The sequence below is a fragment of the Euprymna scolopes genome, chromosome 7 (genome assembly GCF_053919585.1).
Source record: "Euprymna scolopes isolate OS-2025 chromosome 7, ASM5391958v1, whole genome shotgun sequence".
NCBI lineage: Eukaryota > Metazoa > Mollusca > Cephalopoda > Sepiida > Sepiolidae > Euprymna > Euprymna scolopes.
This window is the reverse complement of record NC_136488.1, coordinates 92,837,250-92,863,780: the sequence shown is the minus strand read 5'-3', so window position 1 is coordinate 92,863,780 and position 26,531 is coordinate 92,837,250. Positions and strand designations below refer to the sequence as shown.

General features: G+C 31.8%; 1 protein-coding gene and 1 pseudogene across 2 annotated transcripts in view; both read right to left on the bottom strand.

The window, feature by feature from the left end:
- The window catches only part of LOC145279828 (nucleoporin NDC1-like), a 62,357-nt gene that overhangs the window by 29,145 nt on the left and 6,681 nt on the right, over window positions 1-26,531 (bottom strand). For both annotated transcript variants that reach the window (XM_080131234.1, XM_080131235.1), the window contains exons 2-9: window positions 25,578-25,680; window positions 22,481-22,582; window positions 17,999-18,170; window positions 14,892-15,015; window positions 12,735-12,843; window positions 6,116-6,164; window positions 1,918-2,050; window positions 669-761 (exon numbers count right to left, since the gene is read on the bottom strand). In XM_080131234.1, coding sequence (XP_079987360.1) covers window positions 669-761; window positions 1,918-2,050; window positions 6,116-6,164; window positions 12,735-12,843; window positions 14,892-15,015; window positions 17,999-18,170; window positions 22,481-22,582; window positions 25,578-25,680 — 885 coding nt within the window. The remainder of the gene's footprint in view (window positions 1-668; window positions 762-1,917; window positions 2,051-6,115; window positions 6,165-12,734; window positions 12,844-14,891; window positions 15,016-17,998; window positions 18,171-22,480; window positions 22,583-25,577; window positions 25,681-26,531) is intronic.
- LOC145280405 (5S ribosomal RNA) lies at window positions 15,385-15,502 on the bottom strand (annotated as a pseudogene).

The window sequence follows — 26,531 nt, the reverse complement described above, 5'->3', positions numbered from 1 at the left end:
TTTAGAAATTTTCATCTTTGTCTAGTAACTGATACATACATCATACAGACATTTCAATATTTTCTTCAATTTTAAATGCCACCATAAGTGCCAATCTGAATAACCACTAAAAGTTTTATGAAAATATGACAAATACTTGAATTTTTCATAGAATCTTAAAACATGTGGGTATGTGGCTATGTTAAAAGTTAATAAAAACACTATTATTTTCTAAAACTGAAAAAAAAAAAAAAAAAAAAAAAAAAAAAAAAAAAAAATCCATATATGGTTTCCTGTTTTTAAATGCTCTAAAAAGTATAAATTGTTGAGTTTCATTGTAGTAAAAATAGAATATGGTAATTTCTAGTATGAAAGTAGAGGTCCTTAATATAAAGCATATCAGAAATGAGTAATCTCTCTCTCTATATATATATATATCTTGTGTTCCTGAAAAACATTTCAATGGCACATGAATTTGATGTCAGTCACTAAAGTCAAAGAAAAATCAATGATATTTCGGATTAAACATGTTAACATATTACTCAACAAATCCTGAGTCAGACATATAGATGGTGCTACTAAAAAAAAAAAAAAAAAAAAAAAAAAAAAAAATCATGGTATATCTTAAATGATGATGAATGCTAATTTTTTGTAAATGAAATGCTTCGCTTTAATAAAAAACAATTTACCTGAAGCCAAGCATTGTTCTTGCACGTGAGAGCATTATGAAGACATCTGTTTGAAAGATGCTCAAATCCAGATTCAATACTGAACTCATAACTCTGAAAGAAAACATACAAAAAGAAATTAGGCATAAAAATTTGCAAAAATTTTCAACTAATAAATAATCTTAATTTTAAAAAGAAAAACATTTTAACAAATTTCACCACAATTTTCAGACACTATATAAAATTAGATCACATTTTAAAACTTGCACCTTAATAGCATTGCATCTCAGAAACTCATATTTGATTCTAGCTAGCCTCCTTTTGTTGAATGTTGGTACATGCTATTTGGAAATAATTAACTTTATTTAGATTTATATTGTTAGAAAATCCTATTTATCCTGCTTGGAATATTTTTCACAGTGATGCCATCTTTCCTTTCAGCAACAAATGGCAGCTATTTTTGCTAACAGTAGTAAATAGTTATCTATGCTGATGATACCAATTTCTATTCTGGTGTTGCTTCTTGTCCATCTCTCTCAAATCAGTTGAAATAGACAACTAACCTAGAAGTTGACCAGAGTTAAGTTTATTTTGTCTAACCCTGTTAAGACTCAGTTTCTGTCTTTCAATCATAGGAGGTCTCTTCTTTTCCAGAAATTGTCATGGATGGCTCTGCTCTTGAAAAGAAATCAGCTGAAACTTCTTAGTCTTTCTGATCAAATCTTTCTTGGAGTTCATATATAATATTGCCCTTCCTGCTTCTTGCAAAGTTTGTTCTTTATCGCTCTAAACACTCTCTCAGTTCTATAAATCCACTATCAGACCATGTATGGAGTACTGTTGTCAGTTGAGCTGGTGAATCTCTGTCTTGTTTGAGCGTTCTTGATAACATGCAGAAACGTATCTGTAAATCTGTAAGTTGATATGGATATTCTTCTAGTGAATTAATAAATTTTTGAATATCTACAATGATTCAAAAGTATATATAAGTTTTAAAAAATATATAAGACAATTAAGCAACACAGAATTTTCCGCATTTCATCCCCATGAAGATTTGTCAGATTATTACATGGAATCAATTGTTACTGCAATAGCCCGATGAGTCCTCACAAGGATGAAACGTGGAAAATTCTGTATAGTTTAATTGCCATAAATATTTTCAAAACTTACTACCTACCTCTACTCACATATTGAGCACTATTGAAGTAAATAATGAAAATCCATGCATAAAATTTGATGTAGATAGATGAAATAATATATAAGCACTTACCTCGGTCACATAGGTTTTCAGCAGTAGAATAGATAAATTCCATATAAAATAGACATAACTTCCCAACAACAAAGCTTGTGTGAATAAGTCTGGTTGAAGCAAGTTATGGATACTTGATAAACTCATACTTGAACTGAAAAAAAGTTTGGATAAAAATCAGGCAAAAATATAGATAAATGGAAAAAGCAGATATCCAAAAACAATACAATCAAATTAACTCATGAGGAGATTGAAATTTTGTCCTTAGGAATTTGCAGATGAGAATTTATAATTTGTTCAAACTACTGTTTGAATCTTGGATGTTAATCTCAAGGTTTTAGCTGATGTAATTTATGACTTTCTTCAAATGCATCTTGCCATACTCAAGAATCTTGTTATTGAACCTGGAAATCTGTACGGATTCCTGTGTTTGACAAGATGCACCTGAAGAAGGTTGGAGAAGAAAGTTGAAACATGAGACTAGTATCCAAGATGAGAACAGTAAACTAAATAATCTATAGTTTTTGTCATTTTAACGTTTCTGAAGAAGTCTTTTTAACACTACAGACAAAAGATAAAAGTCTCACCATATGAGAAGACATATCCTATTTCCGGATACATAGAAAGTATTTCAGTAAATCTTGTTACCATATTCCAGGATGTGGAGAAGAAGTTAGATTTTTAGAGACATAAAATACCATCAATTTATATTGCTAAGCAGAGAAAACTATGTTAATAGGAGATATAGTAGAAACTAGTGTTGGAATGATTACTTTAAATCGGGGAATCAGAACTTTTTTTGGATATCAGAATCGGAAAAATTAGTGCATATTTTCTGATACAAAAATATATATATATATATATATATATATATATATATATATATATATATATATATATTTGTTTTGTATTCCAATATTTTTGGTATAATAAAGAAGGATAATTATTTATTTTCATTAAAAAATACAAGATTCTTAAAAAATTTGGCACAAGGAGGGAAGGGTAAGGGACAGTCACGACAAACTAATGCTAAGCTAATCTAGCTAGCTAGTTCCTATAGTAAGAAAGGACATGATTACAAAAAAAAGAGGAAGGTTCTATTTATAGACGGAGGGAGGGGGGTGATAGGAACTGACCAATCAAATGGAAAGACGCTCTGTTACCAACCAATCAGAAACCTGAATCACTCTATAAAACATACTGAATATTTTTAAAATTCTGCACATACTTTTCGTTTTTCAAACGAGAAGGAACTTTGCTCTTCAGGATTTCAACAGATTTGCTATCAAACAAGAAACTTCTGGTTTCTAAAACGGCTTACAAGTAAAATTTTGTTTGCTAAATACTTAATTTTCCTTTGCTAGTACTAATTATAAAATAAATATTTATTGTAAATTACCAGTAAAACTGAAATGCTATATATTCCCACTCCCCCTAAGTGTAATTTATGCTTGCGAAAATATATGCACATATTATATAGATTTTTATGGTACTCTTAAAATAAAGCAAAATAACAATTTTTTAACTAAAATTTAGAAATAATCAGAATTGGTAATTGTATCGGAATTGGGAAAAATATTAGAATTATCTCATCACTAGTAGAAACCATCAATTATTACTTTTTATTCTAGTCTTGCTCTTAACATGCACATAGGATTACAGCAAAGTTCTTGATAACACAATGTTTGAAGATTTTATCATTTCGTAGTAAGATGTAAAGAGATTCTGCTGACCCTAGAACATTCTAAATAAAACTGTCAATGATGAAAGCAAGGTGAAGTCGGATTAAAACTAGCAATTACCAATGACTGTCTTGAAAACTTGTTGATAATCATGCCAAAGCAAATTACGAGCATCATTCTAAAAAGTAATGCCGTCTATTTTTTAATTAAAAAAGTTGAAGAGCTATGAAGACAGAAAAGTGGTACCATTGAAACGAGCGACCTTTTGTGCTCCAAAATTTATTTTTCTACATAGTCACTGTGATTCTCAATACATTTTTGTCAGAAATTCAATAATGCATCTCCATTTCTGATGCACGTCCATAACAGGGGTTGCTTTCTTAGAGTCTCACACCATGAATATCTACAACAGAGAAATGAAACTTTCAGGTCATGAATGCATAAGTTCAGTCATCATAACAATGCAATTTGCAATTTCCTGATTCATTTGGGTGGAATAAAAAATAGGAGGCATTACTTTTGGAATGCCTTGTATAAATCAAAGCCTTCTAAATTCAACCAGAGAATCTGTTTGAATTAGTAGTATTCTAGAAAAGAAAGTCTGTTTTCCACCAGAAGGTGGGGAGGGAGGGGGAGGGGTTACTATTTTAGAGAACTTTTTATATACTCCCTAGATTATATCTATGATTTGTGAACGGACGTCGTATCTACATTTATTTTGAGAAACTTTTAAAAAATCTTTGGTTTCCAGTGTTTGTTTGTCTTTCTCATACAAATAAAGCAAAACTGAATCGAAACAAAGCGATTCACTGGCCTTCATGACTGGCACGTCTTGAAGGCAATCAGCTTTGATCACTGTGGGGAATGCCCTTCATATCAGACAATTGCTATTCATTAAGACATTGCCAGAGCTCCCTCTCTTGGTGGGTGTGGGGGGGGGGGAGGGAAGCTGGTTTTCCCCAACATCATGGAGGAAAAGAAGCTTTACACTTCCGCTCTTGTCATGGCATAGCGGTAACATGTCATGTTTTCTTTCACTTTCTTTTCCGCCTTCACGTCGCGTCTTTGGGTTCGAGCCTACCTGCCTACTAACACTTTTTTTTCCGGGAGAAGTTTCCTTATACTTCCTAGCTTATAATATCCCTGCTAATGTAGTCATAAAATTTGATTTTCTTATTTAGTAGTTTACATATTACAGACAGAGACTTGTTTTAATATTATCGATATTGTTGTCTCCTTGGAATGGCGCTGACTTATGATGCGATTTGCATTCCGCAGCTCCTGTGAATGTGGCAAAATACTTTGTTCACGATTACCATTCTAAACTGTTTGTTTGTAGCGTGTTAGATATTACAGCTAATGTAATGCTTTTTGGTAGGAATAGAGATAATGTAGTGATGGGCAACTAATAGTGTTATAATCAGAATTCTGTTCTGGGGTTCGGGGAAGGGTGAGTCACTCTCTCGACAACAGCACGTTTCTGCCCTCTTCTTTTCCAATCGACCACACCTGGCCTCTCGCCACCAATGTCACACCGCACAATCTGAACGTCAGCAATATGAAATTCTTTTCAAGAGAAGATGTTCATGACTCTTTTCTCTCTGCTGCCCCAGGGAATTTTTCCCAGCTTTTATATCCTCCTATCTAGGAAAAAAAAAAAAAAAAAGGAAGAGACAGGAAAAAAAAAAGCTTCTCCCATCATGCTCTGCCTTCCCAAGATGCCCTTCGCGTATACAAATACGCTGACCATCCTTTCCTTCTTTCCCAAAGAGCAATGCAGATACGCCCGGTACATTTTTTTTTTTTCTTCCTTCTTTTTTAACCATATACCCCACAGTACTCGAATTGGTTTAGTAGATAAGGATAGTGTAATAGTAAAGAAGGGGATAGAAACAAGGGAAACAGAAGCAAGGGAATAGGAAAAGGTAAAAGAAAAAGGAGAATAGAAACGAGGGAAATAGAAAAAAATTAGTATAGTAGCAACTTAAACAATAAGTAAAAAAATGAATAAATGATGATAAGCAATGCAAAATATGTTAGAAGTAATTGAGTATGAATTATCTGTTGGTCACTTGTTACAACAACTTTGGCATGAAGCATTATAAGCATTAGCATGCTAGAAGTGGCATTATATAACAAAAACAATTTAAATTGCATAATCATATTCATACAGATTCTCATTAGATCAATAAAGTTAAGTGATACTAAAACTAGTCAGTATAAAATGAGACCAATTGAGAATATTAGTGGCTGTATATGAGAGGATGGCGACATCTTGCAAAACTGTGAGCCCTGACGATGCCTTTAGCAACTACTTCAATATAGCTCACTAACTGCACACATATAACACAAAAGAACAATTGATTTCTGGGCAGAGTTGTTATCAAACATATGCAATTAGTCGTCCATATTTCCCGCAAGATGTAACAGGAACCCAAATTAAATATTTCATCTTTACACAGATCACCTGAACTCGTTTTATTTCATTTTTTTGGTGGTGGGGGTGGTAAGAGAGCATTGATAAAAGCAATACTTACGATATTTCAAGTCCAAAAACCTTAGCAGCTATATCTCTGGGAAAATAACCTAAAGAAAATTTAGGAGAAAATATTAGTATAAAAATCAATAATAAATTTTAATATATGTAGAACGCCTGTTCCAACAACAACAACGAAGAAACAATTGAAATGCTCAATAAAGATTGGATCAAAATACTCGATCTTGATTGGTTGCCTATATCGAACTTCAACCAATCAAAGATTTGCTTCCTGCAGCCGAACAAGTTTGTGTTATCTATAAGTTAGCATACACATGCTGTCCTCAGAACTAGTGAGAATCTCAACTTGCCACAGAGACATTTGTTAGACATAACACTGTCACACATATTTTTGATGTGCAAACAAAATTTGCAGTAGCCTCTGGCTACTGGCATCTCAGCAAAATAACCCAAGTCACAATCATGGGCTGCCTTCTGGATAACAGGGTCATAGCTACAATCTTCAGTCATAATCACCTGTCAGGATATGAGGTTTATTATTGCAGAAATGAAACGGGTTGAAATCTGGTGCTTTTACTTCAATTAGTTGAGTAAAGGTAATAATAGTAGTTTATCAATAATCAATAAAGTGTTTTTTTTTTTACATAAGATAATGCAAAAACTGTCCTGGAATGATTAGTAGAACTGAATTAATATTAAATAGCAATAAACGTGAAAAAATTGAAATTGCTTAAAATATTTCAATAATGGCATACATAGAAAAAAAACTTGATCTAAGATAGTATCTTTTAAAATTTTTAAAATCTGATTAAAATTAAGTTATGACTATTTTTTTGCCTTGTACATTTAGATATTTTTCTCTTTTTAAGATCATATGCATTTTGTCACATTTTTTTTAACACTACTTTTAGAAAAAATGCTATATCTTTGTTAAAACACAAGATAAAGCAATGAAATTTTCCATATAGGTATACTTTTGTGAAAGAAATCTGACTATGGCACTGAAAATCTCCAGGAATTAATAGTTTAAAGTAATCTGCAGTAAATTTACATAAATATGTTGCAATACCGTAAAAATTCCATGTATCCCTTAAAAAAAAAAAAAAAAAAAGTACTCAAAGTTGAATTGTAATGCATTTTATGTACAAGAAATGAATATATAGCAAACTTTTTGTATTATTGTAGATTAACTACTAAATCACCTCCGCTTGCCTCCTCAAAATATGCGATTCTCCCTTTTTATTTTGTAAAATAATATTAGATAGAAGGCTTGCCACTCAGACTTCAAGTTAGGGATAGGACTAAGGACAATTACATATGAACACCTAAAACTTCTCAGAATGAAAAAACAAAATTATTTTAGAGTGGATAATTAGTTTCCAGGCTATTCTAGCATTTTAGAGGAGTTAATTTATTTTTTATGAGAGACAAATCCTGTGCATTGTTTTATTTCTTTTAGGGGAGGAGGTCTTTTTCATGATTATGTGTGGTTTTAAGATAATTTGTACTAGGGGGAGAGGAGGAGGTGCTTGTCACTTGGACTTAGGGTTGTGGTAGCGTTATGGATTCTTTTGGTTGTTTTTGTTTTACAGCATATCAACTCTTTTCGGGTTATTTAATGCCGAATCCAAAGATTTTGAAGAAAAATCTTTTAATAGAATATATTTGTTGTTTTCAAATCAGTTTCTATTTAACCCATAGTTGGGACCCTAACAGGTACTACCACTCCGGGTCAGAGTAGACCTGGGAGCAATGGCAATTAAAGAGTGGCTACACACTCCCCAAAGCCTGCAAGCTGGGGCCTCACCACTGGATATAGTTTAAGGTCATATCCAGGACCAGCGTTATGGAAGATTGTTATTTTGAAATGTGTGCCATTCATACTTAGAACCAGTGGTAGAGTTAAAGGAGATTTTTTAGGGTGGACTTGTCACTTAAATTTAAGATTAACAGTATGACAGATTCAAAGGGAGACACTTTTAGGAGGTGGGCTTGTTATGTGGACCTAAATTTAGTAGTAGTTTAATGTTTTTTTCATATATATAGAACTTTTCAAACTGAAAAAATATCAAAAAGAATTTGGAGTATTAACTGCTCTAAAAGACAAAAATAGCTGGAAAATAGGGGATTATTGTACATTAAATTTATATGCGGAACTGATCCCACACTACTCTAAATTATTTTTCTTATTAAAAAAAAGAATCTTATTTATTCATTATTTTTTTAAATTGGCAGCTAGAAAGTCAGTTATTACTACAAATTTGAAAGTGAAGTATATTTTAAAAATCAATATTTCTTGGAGGAACCACTATTATTTAAAAGTATCACAAATTGCATTAATTTTAAACAAAAATGTTTTTTTTAAAAAATAAACCTTTAATTGTAGTTTACAAAATGCATTGATTTCAAGATAAACAACTGACAGCAGCTACTGCTACAGTCACTTGCTTATAACTTAGCAATAAAGTCAAATTATTTAATTTCACTGAAAGGGGGGGGGGGGTAATATTTTGGGGGAAGGGATAACCAAAACCTGCTAATACCAAAAAAGAAATCAACATAGAATCCCTTTAACGTATAAAAATGATAAAAACATTAATTTACTTGTTAGCTGGGGTACGAAAAATATTTAGAAAAAAATGTTCGATACACATCATTTTGAAGTCTTATTTTAAAGACAGCAAAAGAACAGATGGACCAGTTTATTTCATACCCTGACAATAAGTGAGATTGATGATTTTTCTGACGTTTTTCAAATTCCATGACAAAATTCCTCATAGGGGAGTAGTATCAAGCTTTTAAATACCATGAAGGTAAAAAAAGCAAACATACAATGGCGATTTCATAGCATTTTATTATTACTTTGCTAAAAACTCTTTAAATATATGAAGTAGATTATTTATTCAAACATATGAAACGATATTCATTTCCAAACAAAATGGTGTTATTTCGAGGACTTAAAGTGTTGTGGTTTTTAAAATGATTATTTTAGTCAAACTACTTTGAAATCTAAAATCATCAAAACAGTTTTATGGTAAACGCGTATTGCTAATTATAAATCTTCTATTTATATTTTAGATGTGAATTGATTATAAAAATTGTATGTATATATTAATAGTGGGATGATTAATTGGAATCGGAACTTTTTGGGGTATCGGAATCGGAAAAATCATAAGCTAATTTCTGATTCCAAACCGATTCTTTAAAATTTTTAAATAAAAAATGAAACAAGCATAGATTATTTTTTTTTATTAGAAGTTGTTCCTTTACAACATAAGACTGAGAAGGGCCACAGAATGAGTTATAAATCTTATTTACAGATGTAACATTGATTAGCAGAGTTTAATTTATTTTATTTATTGGTCTTTTATTAAGAGACAAGCGAGGAGTACCCGGCGTTGCCCGGGTGTTTGGAGGTGTGTCCGGGGGTGGGGGTGAGGGGTAAAAAAAAAAAAAAAAAAAAGTAGGTATGAGAATCGAACCCGAACCCTTGAGGCAAAGTTGTAAATCAAGGTGTGAAAAAAAAAAACAAAAAAAACGTGCGACGTTAACCATTGCCCCACCACGAGATGCTAACGGAAACACGTTTTAATTTATTTAATTACTTGGATTTGGCATTCAATGAATTAATGAGGTCAAGTTTGACTGCGGGATTTTTATTTTCCCAAGATGTTATAGGAAAAAACTAACCCACATGCGGCGAGCGACAAATGTTGAATATTTATCTTCCCGAAATCGAGCAAATTAAATAGACAGGCGAGCTTCGTTGTTAACTGTGAGATATTACAATTTATATGTGATATAAAAAGTTTTTAAAAGTTGTGAACCGACTGACCGCTTCTCTGAAAAAAGCCTTTTGTAGACATACAGAAAAAGCAAACACACATACATATTCGCTTTTATATTTATAGATAACTTGCCTATTGTCTTTGTAATTGTTTTGCATCTATTCGCTAAAATATCTATGTGCACTCATCTGAGGGAGTTTATATGATTATTAAAAAGTTTTAAATGCTCTTGGCGGGGGGGGGGGTACATTTCTTTGGCGCCAGCTGTATATTAGAGTGTCTGTCATCGGCTTCTGAAATAATTAAAGTTTTATGGACACAAAGAAATCCTTTATGGCTCTGACAACTGTTATTCCAAGAATATTTGAAAACCCATTCCCAGATGTAGAGTCTCCAAACCTAATCTAATTTGTTCTTATTAGTTTTGATTGTAAGCAGAGTAAATATATTAGAGTTTACTTGCCTATTCAATATCACAGATTTTAAAAAGCTTTTCGCACCTATTTCATAAATGGCCATACTGCGTCTATTAGAGACAAACTTTAGACCTTAGACATTCAAACTTTAATATCAAACATTTAACATACTTGGAATTTTTTCTCTGCCGCTGGTTTTGTCTGATCACTACATCCTTTGAAATATTTCATGTTTCCTTATATTTTGTTTGGTTTTGGCACAAGTTAAAATATAAATGAAAATCTTACAAGTTTATCAAAACTTTGAAAGAGCAAACATTAAGTTTGTTAACATAAAAAAACAAACAAAAAAAAAACAAACTTTCATTTACATTTAAAATACTCAAAACGTATTAGATTCTACTTCTTTTTTTAAGCGATTATGTGTGAGCACACTGAAACATTTTAGAATTTAGAATGGGGGTTCAGTTGTGCATATAAATATAATGTAAACTGATCCTATTTCGGTACATTATACCTTTTAAAGCAGTTAAGTAATTTTTACCACTAATCCTAAGGCCAATCAGCAAAATCGTAAAATCACATGTAATTGCTATATTTTTCGTATTGCCACCCATACTTAGGGTTAGTAGTAGGAAAGGAGCGTGAGTTTTATGACTTAACAATACTATGTATTAGTACGATAGAGTGTGTGTTATTTATTTTGAGTGTCACGATTACATCCAAGTGACTTGTTTAATTGCTATGGACTTCCATTTCTTGTAATAAATAATTTTACCAAGAATTCTTCACAAGTTTTGATTTCGGTTTAAATTATAGCTGATGGTACTTAAGTCATCTATTTTTTTTATGAATGATTTTACCAAGAATTCTTCATAAGTTTTGGTTTTGATTATAGCTGAAGGAACTCAAACTGATGCATCCAAGTCATATGGATATATGTTTTTATTTTATTTTTGAAATCGCAACTTTAATATATATATATATATATATATATATATAAAAAAAAAATCAAAAAAAAAATCGATAGAACTTTAATATATACAAAATCTGCAATTAAAATATCATTTAAACGTACTTTACGACCTGACTACGTCGGGCGTCCCTGTTAGCTTAAATAAATACTTTTGCAGTTTTAACAAGAGTTAAAATAATATTAGAGCATCTCTATTTATGCCATGAATACCAACATCAATATATTACATATGAATGAGTCCACTGTGGAATTTCCACAGGTCCCGCTAGTTATTATTATTATTTGCATCTTGTTTGTTTTTTTACAGCAAAGCAAATCAAAAATTTATATAATTAAAATAAAATTTAAACATTCATAGAAGAAAGGTACATAATAGTTAATGAAACCCTCTCCATATTAAAAATGATTTTTTAAATAGTAACATTATTATCTAGAAATTCGTTCATAACAATGGAACGGGGGGAGGGGGGCATTGTTAATATTTTGTTCTTACACCGTTTTCTCATTTTACCTACCAATCGCTGATTATTTTCAACTGTTTATGAAAACTTTCAAGTAGCATGTTGTACACTAACGACGAACTGATACAATTTGGCTTTGTTTAAAATCAAAATAAACCTTCTGTTGTCTTTTAATTTGCAATACATTACAAGGAAAACATTTGAGAAAAATATATCCGTTTATGTAATAATTTGAAACTTTACAAAAAAAAACAAAAAAAAACAAACAAACAAAAAACCCAACAAATCTCTAATTAAATATTAAAAGAATCGGAATTGAATTTGTAATTGGATCGGAATCGGGAAAAATTTTGGAATCATCCCATCACTATATATATATATATATATATATATATCTCACACACACACGGAGATATACACAGTAATAAGCATTAATATTACGCATCTATAAACAAGATTAGGTTTACGGTTTTCAAAATTCAGGTTTAAATGGTCCACATGGGCATATGACAAGTGATAAAGGCAAAGATTGACAATTAGTTTTAAATGACAATCTTTCAGAGCTTGAAAGTCTAATCCTCACTACAAGCAGTAATAACTAATATAATAATACTTCTACACAGGCATAGCCAATGTAATAGAAACAATTTACTCCCGTTGATTGAATAAAGGACTCAGTTTGAAGCTCTGTATAGATTCCAGGTTTTGAAAAGAGCAGTTGTGAAATAACAATCAAAATTTGAATAGTAGTCTGAACATCATTGTTCGCATTACTATGAAGAATGAAATCGCAAATGGTGATCCAGATTATATTGCTTTACACAGAGTTTAGATAGAGTTACTAGATGATTATGGAAGGAGATTCATGTACAATTAGGCAAGATCTAAAATTTATACAATGCTTTTCGAGGATTAACAGCATTTCAAATTATAATTTGTGGCAAAACAAAATACAGGAAAAACAGAAACAGGGAAGAAAGTTCACTTTTGCAGTTGAAAGTATAAGAAATCAACTTACCTATAAAGTAAAAAAGAGGATAGAAGACAATCAGTTGTTTAAAAATAAGCTTAATTGATTCCATTAAGATTGGAAAGAGTTGACTTTTGATGTGGAAGAATTTGGCTTGCTGAAAAAACAAAACAAAACAAAAAATCTTAAAGGGCAAGACCAAGATGAAAATAAAATATAAATATTTATAATACAAACAAAAAGCTAAGAAAAAATAAAAAAAACCCTGATCAAATAGACCATTTCTAACAAAAACTACGAAAGATTTTCTTAAAAATTTATTCTTTTCATATTGCATATATATATATATATATATATATATATATACTAGCAAAAGTACCAGTACCAGTTGTTGACTGGGTTCAAAAACAGCCTACAGAAAATGGACTCTGATTTATGAAAGTATGATAGGTTATGAAAAAGAAGAGTCGTAAAGAGATAGCTTTGAATTAGGGGTATCAAAACCAAAGCAAAATATGATGAAAGTAAAAATAAAATAGATAAACCCCATAATTTATTATACCATACCTGTTCACACTGAAACACTTATCACAATATTCTGTGGATCTATATTAAAAAACCTTGTTAAACTTTGTGACATATTTACATTCTATGGAGGTCAGGCGCGAACGAACACCCCATAATTTTATTATACCATATTTCTTCAAACTGAAACATAATTATCAAAGTATACTTACGCAGATAGATATGAAAAGTCTTTATTAAAGTTTGTGCCTATTTCCATTCTATGAAGGCCAGGCACGAACGCAGACCCCACAATTTTATTATACCATCCCTATTTAAGTTAAAACATACTTATCAAAGTATTATTATGTACATCTATATCAAAAACACTTGTAAACGTTTTTTTTAAAATTTTTTATTTCCATACTTTGTGGACCAGGCGCGTATGCAGACCCCACAATTTTAATGAATCATCATTATGCCAGATCAAACATACCCATTCCTGTGTCTCGATACATCTTCTATCATATGTAATCAGTTTTTTAAAATAGTCAACCATATAGGAGCCTATTCGTGATCAGACACACAGACAGACGTTCAGCTTTATATTATAGATATATATGGAATACTAAAAAATAAAACATGACAATAGAAGATGAAAAGTAAGAATCAAAATCCAGAGTCAGATTTTTTTTTTGTTTTTTTCCTCAGACAATTCAACAACTTTGATGAAAGTGCCAGAACAAAGCTTCTTTCTTAGAAGTGCACGCCTGTGGAACTCTGTTCCATCTGCCTGTTTCCCACCTGACTACAACTTGGATGTCTTCAAGTCCAACATAAACAAATTCCTGATGAACCACCCCCTTAAGTAAGGCACTTTATCAAATATCAACAGTAACGTACTGTACACGCAATAACCCTTATCCCCGAGAGCCTTGATAAGTGGTGACCACCTTGTTAAAAAAAGTTCAATATTTACAGAATTTTTTTCAGATTATTCACTTCTACCTATTTGCATTTTCAGTCTCTGATAATCCAAGATATTACAGTCATTATCATCATGGCTATCACTTGAAGAGAGTATATAGGTTTCCAGGGGTTTCACATTTGAGATCCACACATCCTATCAGAATTTGGGCATACGTTTATAATGCTTCTGTTTTCTGCCTCTCCTAGCTTCCACATTTAGGTCAGAATAAAATATTTTCTTAGGATAAGATTGATCTCAATCCTTATGTGACCAACACATCTCAAACGATTTTTAACAATTCAAGCCTTTATACTAGAACAACCAGACTCTACCAAGATACTGTTAGTTTTACAATCTTGCTAGTTAATTTAAAATATTTTTCATAAAATTCTTTGATATTGTTTTTCAAGTGCTTTAAGATGTTGACAGTGTCATCCAGGTCTCCAATGCATACAAAAGTGTGGGATGGACAATGGCTCGATACACTAAGATTATAAGATTACATTAATTTTTTTACAAAGACCTGGAAATAGAATTAGAAAATGTTTTTTGAGTATATCCTTGATAGTTTTTGAGTTTTAGGGAGACAAGAAAATAGTAAAACTGAGATGGGCTTTAATTTGAAAATAAGAAATTACTTTTGAATATTTGAAAGCATATAGTACTATATATTGATCAAATAAGTAAAAAACAAAACAAAAACGTTTTTTTTGGATGAAGAATGAACTTACCTGAATGATATGGAAATGAGTATACTCATACTGGTTGACATAATAACGCAGATGATACAAGAGGCCTTGATAAGTGGCAACCACAATCAAGAAGAGTTTGTGTTCATTTAGACATCTGGATTGACTGAAACATTTATAAATAATAAACATGGCTCAAATTGTGAAAATATACAAATTAAACCCATCCAAAAATTAAATTTTTTTTTAATCATTAGTCTAAAACAAAACAGAATTCAAGTGATTACAGATGTTGATTCTGTAATATTACCCTATGAAAAGATATGAATTTCCAATTTCATAAAAATAAAACAAGTAACCATCATCAAATGGATGGATGCCTCCGTTCAGTCTTAAAAGACAATGTAGCTGCACATGTAATTGTGAGGCAAAGATTGTGCAATCCTAAGCACACCTCTATTGAATCGCACTGCTTGAGTCCAGTAGCAAAAGAAGTTCAGGACACATGAAAACTAATATCGAGAGGAGCGGAGAGCACATACAGCACCTAGAATTCTCAAATGGTCACCTATTTTAGTACTGACTAGGCTCAACGTTGCTTAACTTCGATGATCTAATAGGAACTGGTGTGTCAACGTGATTATGCCATACATAACCAACATCAAATACTTATAATATAAATGTAAAGAGAATGCAAACAGATAATTGCGGCACCAGTTTATTATTTATTTATCCTTTACTAGTAATGTTGAAAAGACATAAGTTAAAATGTCCTATGAACGAATAAACAAGCAGAGAAAATGTTACTTTGAGAGGCATTTAATAAAGTGAATCATTTGATACATGAATCAGTCGCATACAATCACTGAGTAGTTGCTAACTAGTGAAAACGTTTCCACAGACACTGTACAGATTCACTAAATATATTCCCAATGATTGTTGTGTTTTTTACTAGCAAGAAAGACCTATGTTATGTATTGGAGTCCTACACCGGTATTTAGCGATCAAGTTAGCTAGTTTAAATTTTGGCAAGGGTTGCATTAGTACATATTAGGATAACATAGCAGCAAATGGAAATATACCCAGCTGCAGGTATTGTGATTGAAGTGAGAGTCAAAGAAAAAAAAAAAACACGTTAGACATGCAGGGTTGAACAATATGATTAAAAAGATGTCACATGCTTGAGGAGAGTTCTGGTTTGTCTTTTTTTGAAAGTTAAGCAAACAAAACAATGTAGATAATCTAAGTGAATGTTGCCTTGAGATTCTGGCTGTGTGTTGCCCATCTTTAAAAACTTAGTTAAGAAAATTAAGTAAATAAATAATTAGTTATGTGGTCTCTTTTCCATGAACAAAGACTCTCTAAATAAAACCATGAAAACTCAGTCTCTATTGCGTTTTCATACATAAGTAATTATTTGTCTTAAAAAAAAAAAAAAAAAAAAAAAAAAAAAAAAAAAAAAAAAAAAAATCGCTGACCACCAGACATGATGATGGCTAGTCACGAATGGCAAGAAGTGATAATGAAAGAAAGACCAGCACATATAAAAAGGTGGTATTTATGCATCTATGTTACTGCGCTGAATTTTGTACTTTCACCTAACAATTTAATAAACAAAAATATCATAAAAATTGAATTTAACTTGAAATACTAAAAAAAACAAAACAAAAAACAAAACAAAAAAAAAAACAGTATGGTAACATACAAGATGCATAAGCACCAAAATGCTTTGATTTGCTGTCACAGGTGAATAAAGTGTGCAACTATGCGCTTATAAAAATGATCATGTGAAAAAGAATGTTATACCTATACTAGCAGTGTCAGAAATTTCGTGAAAATAGCGAATAATTCCACCCCATCTTTCCAAGCTTATAACTCCTCGAAAAATGCAATTCAAGCCCTAATTTTTTTTTTTCAATTAAAGGAACAAGAACCAAGATTTCATTAAAAAAAAAAAAAAAAAAAAAAAAAAAAAAAAAAAAAAGAAAACCTGTTTTTTTTTAAAAAGGTTTTAAACTTCGGACTTTACAGGTAAATTTCTAAAAGAACACTGTTTTTTTTTTTTAAATTTGAATATATTATGTATTGACCTTTTCTCTTCAATTTGTGAGTAAATAATTATGTACTTATCGGGGTCTAAATTAATTATTATTAGACATTTACAAAATGGGAGGCGTGAATTATTCGACCCCCTGTCTTTCCAAGCTTATAACTCCTCGAAAAATGTAATTCAACCCCTAATTTTTTTTTCAATTAAAGGAGCAAGGACCAAGGTTCCATTAAAAAAAAAAAAAAAAAGAAAAAACAAATAACGTGGTTTAAAAAAAGGTTTTAAACTTCAAACTTTACAGGTAAAATTCTAAAAGAACACTATGTTTTTTTTTTTTAAATTTGAATATATTATGTATTGACCTTTTCTCTTCAATTTGTGAGTAAATTAATTATTTACTTTCGGGTGACTAAATTAATTATTTACTTTTTAATAGACACTTAAAAATTGGGATGGGGGGGGGGGTTTGTGAATTTAAAAAAAAAAAAAAACGTTTGTCTAAAATATTATATTCGATTTATTGGAAAGAACATAAAATTTCACATTGACCCTGAAAATATCGTAAAAATAGAATCAATAGAAAAATTTTGATAGATTTTAATACAGTGCATAAATGAAGTTTAAAAATTGAAAAATATTGAGTTCGGAAAATTCATTACTGTTTTAAAAAAAAAAAAAAAAAAAAAAAAAAAAAAATATTTCTATTACTTTTAAAACAACTGTAATAGTTTATTTTGGAAGTATAATCTATAAAGAAAATAAATAACCCACCTTTAACAGAGAAATTCCGAGATTTTTATATTGTATTCGCAGTTTCGTGTTAGGGGTGTCAAAAATTCCTACAAAAATTCTGATACTGCTATACCTACACTGCCAGAGATTGAATAAAGGACACTGTCCTTTTGCAATATGCTCATAACATCATATAACTTTTTTTTTTTACTGTTGCTTTAATATTTACATATAGGTGACAAAAAAGTGTATGCATTTATCTCATTCTTTTTTTTTAACCTTTTGTGGAAACTTAGGGTTTCAGGAGAACCTCGGTTGAGAAATGTTGATATAGACGATAAAAACAAAAATACAGTGAACCTTTTACCTGTTTTCTGGACAAGGTACAGTTAAATTTGCCAAAGTTGGTTTCATGATCCATGAAGCAAAAATGGTGACAAAGATGCTCGATATAATAAACAGAAAACATCGTAGAATGTGCTTTGGTTGGAAAAATGCAACAACATTACCAAGGCGAGTCACAGATATTCGTGGAAAAACTGAAAAAGAAAAAAATAAGCAAATAAAATAAAATCTAATTCATTAGATTTTTATTCAAAATTATACCAGATCCAAGGTTTTTATTTTATGTACATTTTGTATATTATTAAATCCAAGAAAAAGATTATTTTTTGATATCTACTATTATACTAATCAATATTTGTTTCCCTAAGACTTTTATCCTATATATTTTAATCATGCAAAATACATGCTAAAATATTCCTCAATTTGAAAATTGAATTATGGTGGGAAAAAAAAAAAAATCTTACATTTTAGTTGTTTTAATTAATCGTAATTAAAAATGAACTCAAATGATCTGTTACTAAGTTTCCATCTATCATTTTCAACTTCCTTCACTGTGTGTTGTCCGATTCCTTATCTCCCCATTCTTATTATATAAGTCTATCACTTGCTTCTGACACACTCTGTGTTTGTTAATAGTTGAAGGCAAGAAAGGAAAAAATATTGGAATAGTTTACTATAAATAAAAAAGAATATCACAAACATGATAATACTATGAACAAGCACTTGTGCATTCACTGCACAGACTGTGATTGTCCCACTTATGCCGATTCAAAGTTGTTTGACCCAGTCAGTGCTGGAACAAAGGAATTCTCCCTCGAAACAGAACACCACACGCCCAATGCATAAATGAATAATATTTATTTTCTTGGAGATTATAAATAATACTTATTTTCCAAAGTTGAATAGCAGACTTGCAAAATGAGAGTTTCACATGACCAAACAGAAATAGATAAATCCCATTAACAGTCCTTCAGCCCCAAGAACCCAATTGCACAGAAAAATGAACCAGCCCAACTGATCACGAGCCCTCAGAAAACCCAACTGCCTTATCGAATATTGCACTGGTTGTATACTCCTCAGCAGGTTGGCTCTAACTGATTTCTCTTTCCCTCATCTCCTGGATTTTTTTCACCCCCAACTGATTATAGCCTTTGTTAGTGGTCACCATTTGACCACCTAGAAGGTGACTACTTGGAGATTACGACTAGACAGTCAGGAATCCACCTAGGAAAATTACTTTTCCCAAGCAGGTTGGTCCCAAAATGATTTCCCATTAAATGAGGTACTTATTTTCTCAAACAATGAAAACATCTCTTGGATGGCCGAACTCCAACCAGAGATATCTTCAATTCTACCCTCCACCTCCACCCTTTTGGCCAAGCATCTACCACCTGCAACATCAGCCATTCTACTGCACCTCCGAAACATGCAGACCTGTGCATGTTTCCAATACTATTTAACCTATAGTGGGATAGAAATAGAAATATAGCAAGCAGAAAGAGGCTAATTTTGGATTTTATTTACATTTAAATGGCGTTGCAAACCCACTTTTTTCTGATTTGAACACTTTAAGCAGTATAATAGAGTGTCTTTCCATTATTGCATTGATAGATTTTAATCTAAACAATGGAAACTGACTTTACGACCAATCCAAGGTAAAAGGCACACTATTAAAAACTTACCAGTTCAAATATTTAAAAAATAACTTGTTTAAAAAAAAAGATAATGACATCAGAAAACACATTTAACAAAACAAAAAAACAAGCCGCGCGTGGTCTCACTCTGGTGCTGCATGTGAGATGACGCCACAAAAAGTAGTGAAGAAATGATGAATGAAAGAAGTGTGAAGGTTGAGTTAGTCCTAAAAACAAATATTACTTCCGTCATAGTTAAAAATTGAGTAATTTGATTTGAACTTTTCACATTTTTTTTCACTCTTTTTGGCCCAATCATAGTGTCTGGATGTCCTAAGAAATTACCGTGCTTTCGGGATATTCCCCCAACCACTTCTCATGATTGCAATTCAATCATCCCAAGAAACACGCTTCCCCCTGTCGGACTCGTCAATCATTTTTGACCACTTTTGACCTCTGGAGCCACTGGGGATGCCAAATCCCAGTATATTTGAGTTGACCACCGTATAAAACCACTATATAGTAAGACATATCAAGTTTTTGTTGAGAAATATGACAAAAGAGTCACAAAAAGATGCGTTTTTAGCACTAAAACTCCCCGGGGATGTAAACTAGAATTTTGCCAGGGTCACCCATACTGGATTTATATTAAGGACCATGAGCTCCACATTTTGGTCAATTTTAAGAAAAATCTAATGAATGGATCAAAAGTTATAGGGCAAAACGTGTCATTTTTTTACCTCTTTGAGCCCAAGGGAGAAACAATGGGAATTTTTGCAAAAAAGATTTTTTACTGCACACATCTATTTAATGAAATACAATTTGTGGCAAAATTTCAGGAAAAACTAATGGATGGTAATCTGGCAATCTCCCAGACTAACAGACGCCACTGAAAACATAGGCCCCCCCCTCCGATAAATCGGGGGGACCAAAATACAAACATTTATTAAATAAATAACAATTAATAAGATATCCTTTTTCAAAACCAATATGCAAATATTAGCAAGTTTGATTAGATGGCCTGCTGGCATGGCTGGCTTAAAGCAGGCTCAAGGTATTTCCACAAATAGTGTGAATGAAGAGGTGCTCGTAAAGCCAAGTCCACAAGTCTGTTGAGAAGACCAGCATATTTTGATTGACTGCAATCTTTTGCTGATGCTACAGACAATTATTTTTAAATATTAATGAAATCATTAAAATATACTTTTTTTTTTTTTTTAAATATTTAAGAAATTACTAAAAAACAAAACAAAAAACTTTATTTTGACAGAAAAAACATTTTAAAAAATAAAAACATACTGTAGACATTTTTTTTTAATTATGATAAAATTTTAAAAGTCAAAACAAATAATGATTAAATTTAATACATTTCAAATTTAAAAATAAATCGAATAAGTATTTTATTTGTTTAAATCATTCTTTTTAAATCTATTGATATAAGTACTTTTTATTGTACGGTTTTATAAGCTGACAATAAAATTATTAATTTATACAAGGGTTGTTCCAAAAGTAATGCCTCCTATTTTTTTTATTTTTTATTTTACTTGAACAGATCAGAGGGGCTTGCAAAATGCATTGCTATGATAACTGAACTTATGCATTCATGACCTGAAAGTTTCATCTCTGTTGCAGATATCGACAGTGTATGACTCTAAAAAAGCAACCCCATCATGGATGTGCATCAGAAGCAGATATACACCATTGAATTCCTCCATGCAGAAAAAAAATTGAACCGATCAACATTCACCGGTGCCTGTCAGACTTTTACAAACCGATGCAATTGATGCTAGCACAGAAGATGGGTTCGTCGTTTTCAGAATGGCAACAGAAATGCAAGTGACAAAGCATGCTCTGGACGCCTATACATAGCCATCACACCAGAAAACACTGTGTGCCTTAGCCAACTCATCCACGCCGGTCAGTGGATAACGTCAAATGAAATGCGTGCAGATTTGAATGTAGATGTGAGTGGGCTGAAAATGATGTCATCCCTAGGATACAGCAAAGTGTGTGCTAGGTGGAATGCTCACGCAGAATTAAAAGGGTCACTGATGGGATGTCTGTCAGGACTTGTTGAATCAGTACAAAGCCGAAAGTTACAGATTCTTGGAACGCATCATCAGAGGTGATGTCATCACTACGAGAAGAGTCCAAATGGCAGTCAATTGAATGGCACCACTCACGTGCCTTAGTAAAGAAAAAGTCGTTCAAGATGCAGATATCTGCAGGCAAAGTGATGTGCACCGTCTTCTGGAACAGGAAGAGCGTCATCCTCCTGAATTTCTTCAAACCAAGGTTGACTGTCAACTGACTGTTACATTGAAATGTTAACAAACTTGAAGGCTTGGATTGTCTGTATAAGGTCAGAGAAAAGGGAAACATTTCATTTGCAACACAACAATACCAGGCCATACACAAGTTTGAAGACTATGGAATATGTGACAAAGTTTGGCTGGGCAGTGTGTATCACCCTTTGTATAGTACCGAGCTGGTACCATCAGACTTTCACTTGTTCAGACCTCTGAAGGATGCATTACATGGGAAGCATTTCCCGACAACAATGCCATCATCGCAACTGAAAAAAAAATGAACTGCCTTAGCAGACGCCGACTTTTATGACCGAGGTATCAAAGCTCTCGTTCATTGCTGGTGAAAGTGCATTGAGAATGGTGGTGACTATGTAGAAAAATAAATTGGAACATAAAACGTTGCTCATTTTAAATAGTACCACTCTTGTCTTCATAGCTCTTCAACTTTTTGAATAAAAAAAAAATAGGAGACATTACTTCTGGAACTACCCACAAGTATTTTTCAACATATACCACTGATAACAATGGGCAATCGCCCTTTAAAACCAAATAAAAACCTACCTGTGAATTGGGTCGTGTTATAAAGGGCGACCAAAACATGACTGCCAGTAGCAAATATCACAAAAAATATTGAATACAGTGTAAAAAGAGCAGTGAAATAATCTGGAAAATATAAACAATGGTTTATCAATTAAGTTTTATTATTCAAAGAAAAATCATTAATCACTTAGTGAAGGTTTAGAACAAGTGTTTCATGAAGAGAAATGTAATTCAATTCTTTAAAAGGCAAGCTTAGTTTTGATGCCTTCAGAAAAAGATTAAATGTGGACTTTATAGAGATGCATGCAAAAACAAAAGTTGATGATATAGAAATGTTGAATAGATGAGACTTCTTGGGTTAGTAGGTATAGAACAGTTGAGATAGCAGGTTCAGTTCACAGAGGAAGGCCAACTAAAACATAGGAGAAAGTGATAAAAATGAACTTCAGAGAAAGGAGAATAAATAAAGACCTGTCCAGAGATAGTTTATTTGGGAAATTTTTTTAATGCTATCTAATACATGCAAGCATATAAAAATGGACATTAAACAGAATATTATTATTGTAGAAAATAAGAAATCTGTTGCTAAAGTTGTTGGAAAATAATTGTATCATTTTATCGCTCCAGAAATTATCTCACTCTTGATGCAATCACCTACCTGTATAAGAGCCAGATACATCCTCAAATGGAATTCGGTTGCCACAAATAGGCAGGAGCTGCTCAGAACAACCTATTCTGCTTTAACAGTTCAAAATTGGCTTTGAAAGTTGGTAGTGATGCCCTTTTTCTCCTCTCTGCAACCTCTTTCCCACAGAAGAGATGTTACAAGCCTGTCTCAGCTCTATCATTATGGCAAATGCTCATCCGAGCGTCAATCTATGTCTCCCCTCCCTGCCAAACTTTCACAAAAAAAAAAGAAAAAAAAGAAAGTGAAATCAACAATTTCCCCCACTCTCTATCTGTGCCTAAATCTAAACGCAAATTCCATGACCAAAGCTTCTTTCCTAGAACTGCCCACTTCTGGAACTTTGTTCTGCTTGCCTGCTTTCCAAAGAGAGAGAGAGAGAGGTTAATTACAGAAACTTGGACTCCTTTGGTATATTAAAGCTACCTACCACTTTAAAAAATTGCCAATCATGTTAAAATCCACAATGCTTTCTGCTGTACAATCCTATTGGGTAAAACTTGTTCATCAAGACTTATGAAAGTCCAATTGTTTTGGTTTTACTGTCGTTCAATAATATACTCCAGCGAAACTCAATCAGGATCACACCTACTGATAAGACAATCACCAAAGTATCACTACAATCGTTCTTACACATCATTTGAAGTATGAGGAGTTGCATTCCCACAAAAAATTTGTCTGCAAAGGCCACTGCATTCCATGGGTTGCAATATTAAAACATTGAGGTCATTGGTTCTTAGAAACTCAAGGATGAGAAGTCATGATCAATACTAGTGGTCATTAAGTTTGGAGCCGCCTAAGGGAAACAAATCTAGATGAAGAGGTGTTGGGTTGGATGAACAGTGATTTTAACAAGACGAGCAAGAGAGATCGGTATCAGTTATAGACAATTTTGCTTACTATATCCAGATGACCTTCAATGACTTCACAGAATTCAATGGTTTATCAATTAAGGTGCATATTTGTTGCACATCATTCAACAGCGATAAAATAAAGACTGCTGGACATTCATAATTGAAACTTGGTGAACAAGTCAGGTATTGATTAATGTTTATAACAAAAAGATTGGATTGTAGAAAGTAGCATTTGGCCATTTTGTAGTTAAAACAACAAAATGAAAACGTGATCAATAAACAAATCCACAACAAATAAGTATTACCAAAGGCAAAATAAGTTACTCTTCTACCTACCTGGATAAGTTGCATGTGTTTTCACTTATTTTAAAGCATTTATTTACATTTGTAGTAGACAAAATACTGGTAGAAACATATTCAATAAATATCACCAATCATATGAAAATGTAATGCTCTACCAGTATATTGTTTCATTTTCGATTTTTGAGCAATTATTGAGACTTCCCAGAAGACAGTCTAATGCCAGTCAATTTTTTTCTTGTAATTTAAACCTCAACAATAGTTTTGTTTCAAAGTAAATAAACATTTTAAAATAAATTAAAATTAGCAATACACACGGATGATAAAACGCTTTGGATAATCACAGATTACAAGGGGGTTCTGCTAAAGTCATCATATTTCAAAAAACCAAAGCATTGTAAGTCCTCAAAATGCAACTGTTTTATTCAGAAATGAATATGCCTTCAAATGAATTAATAAACAATAATGTACATTATATATTTTAAGTGAATTTTGGAGAGGTGGTTAGATGGGGAGGGGAGGGTTAATGGAAGGTATTAATCCACAATAATACCAAAGAAATATTGCAATATATTGATTTTTAAGCAGTCGTAGATTTAGATCTGTTTTTTGTACATAAAATGGATTACAATTCAACTGAGTTCTAACTTTTTTTCTTTTAATGGATACATGGCATTTTAAAAAAATTGCAGCATATTTACTGCAGATTATTTGGAAACCATTTCAGTAGCATATTCTGATTTCTTGCACAAAAATATGCTTATGTGATAAATGTCATAGCTTAATCTTGTGTTTTAACAAAGATGCATGTTTACTGAAAAGGTAGTGCAAAAGAAATGTAACAAAACATGTCTTAAAGAGGGAAAAATATCCAAATGTGTAAGGCACAAAAATAGTCATAACTTCCTTAATTTTAATCAGATTTTCAAAATGTAAAATGATTTTTTCTTAGCTCATCAAGCCTTTTCTATATATGCCATTATTAAAATATTTCAAGCCATTTCAATTTTTTCATGTGTATTGCTATTATAACAAACAACTTATACAGGTAGGTAGAATAACTTATCTTGCCTTTGGTAACATTTATTTTTTTTTAATTACAATTTTTTCATTTTGTTATCTTAACTGCCAAAATGCCCAAGCATTTATTCATTTGACTGTGGTGGTAGTTTGTTCTGTAATTTGTTAGATTGCATACAAATAACATTTTTATGATGCATGTGGAATTGTTAAACAAACTACATAATTTCCGAGACCATGTAATAGATAAAAATATTACCTGACAATGTCAAGAGATAGGAGAGAAGAATGTATAAAATGCTAATGATAATGCTGAATACTGCGGTCCACCATATACTAGCACCACACCGCCATCTGAACACCTGCAATAAAAAAAAGAGAGAGAAACAAATAGGAGAATTTTTATATGTGAGAATCAGAATCTGTCTATAACTGAACCCCTAAATATTCAAAATGAAAAAAATGCTTCTTAAAATGTCATATTTTGTATTTTATTGTGATTATTCAAACTACTGTTCTTGGATGTTATTCTTATAATGTTTAGGTTGTTGCAACTTCCAACTTTATTTAGGTGCATCTATCAAATTTGTCGTATATGCAAGCGTACATATTTTCCCTTATGCGCACGCTTGCGCATACAACAATGACCACTAATTACATAAATTACATTGCTTGTTATCCAGAAAACTACTTATTTGCGGAAAATATAAATGCGATATTCGTTTTCAGCATATCCGAAAAATCGTCATTTTAAAGGAAAATGTTAAGGTGGAAACCAAGTAAAATTTTACAAATATGGCCGCCACGGTATATTACTACATGAAATGGGTGGAAAAGTATTTTTTCAGTATCGTGAAAACTAGTTGCCTGCTCCAATTTTAAATGCTATATTCATTTTTAGCACACCAAAAACCCATACAAAATCAGTTTTTAAGGTAGGTTTTGTGTTGATCTACCAGGCTACAATTATCCCTTTTTCTAACTATTCTTAAAATTCACCTTATGTATACATACCACTAAAACAAATAACTTTCACATACTTAATGTATTGAACAGCGAGTGAGCCGCCATTTGTCTTTTTCAAATATACCGATAAATACTGCATGTTTTACGAACCGATTAAACATTTTACATTAAATAAAAACACTAAAAAACCTATCCAGTTAGGTAGAAAAGTAACTTATCTTGCCTTTGATAAAATTTATTGGGTATT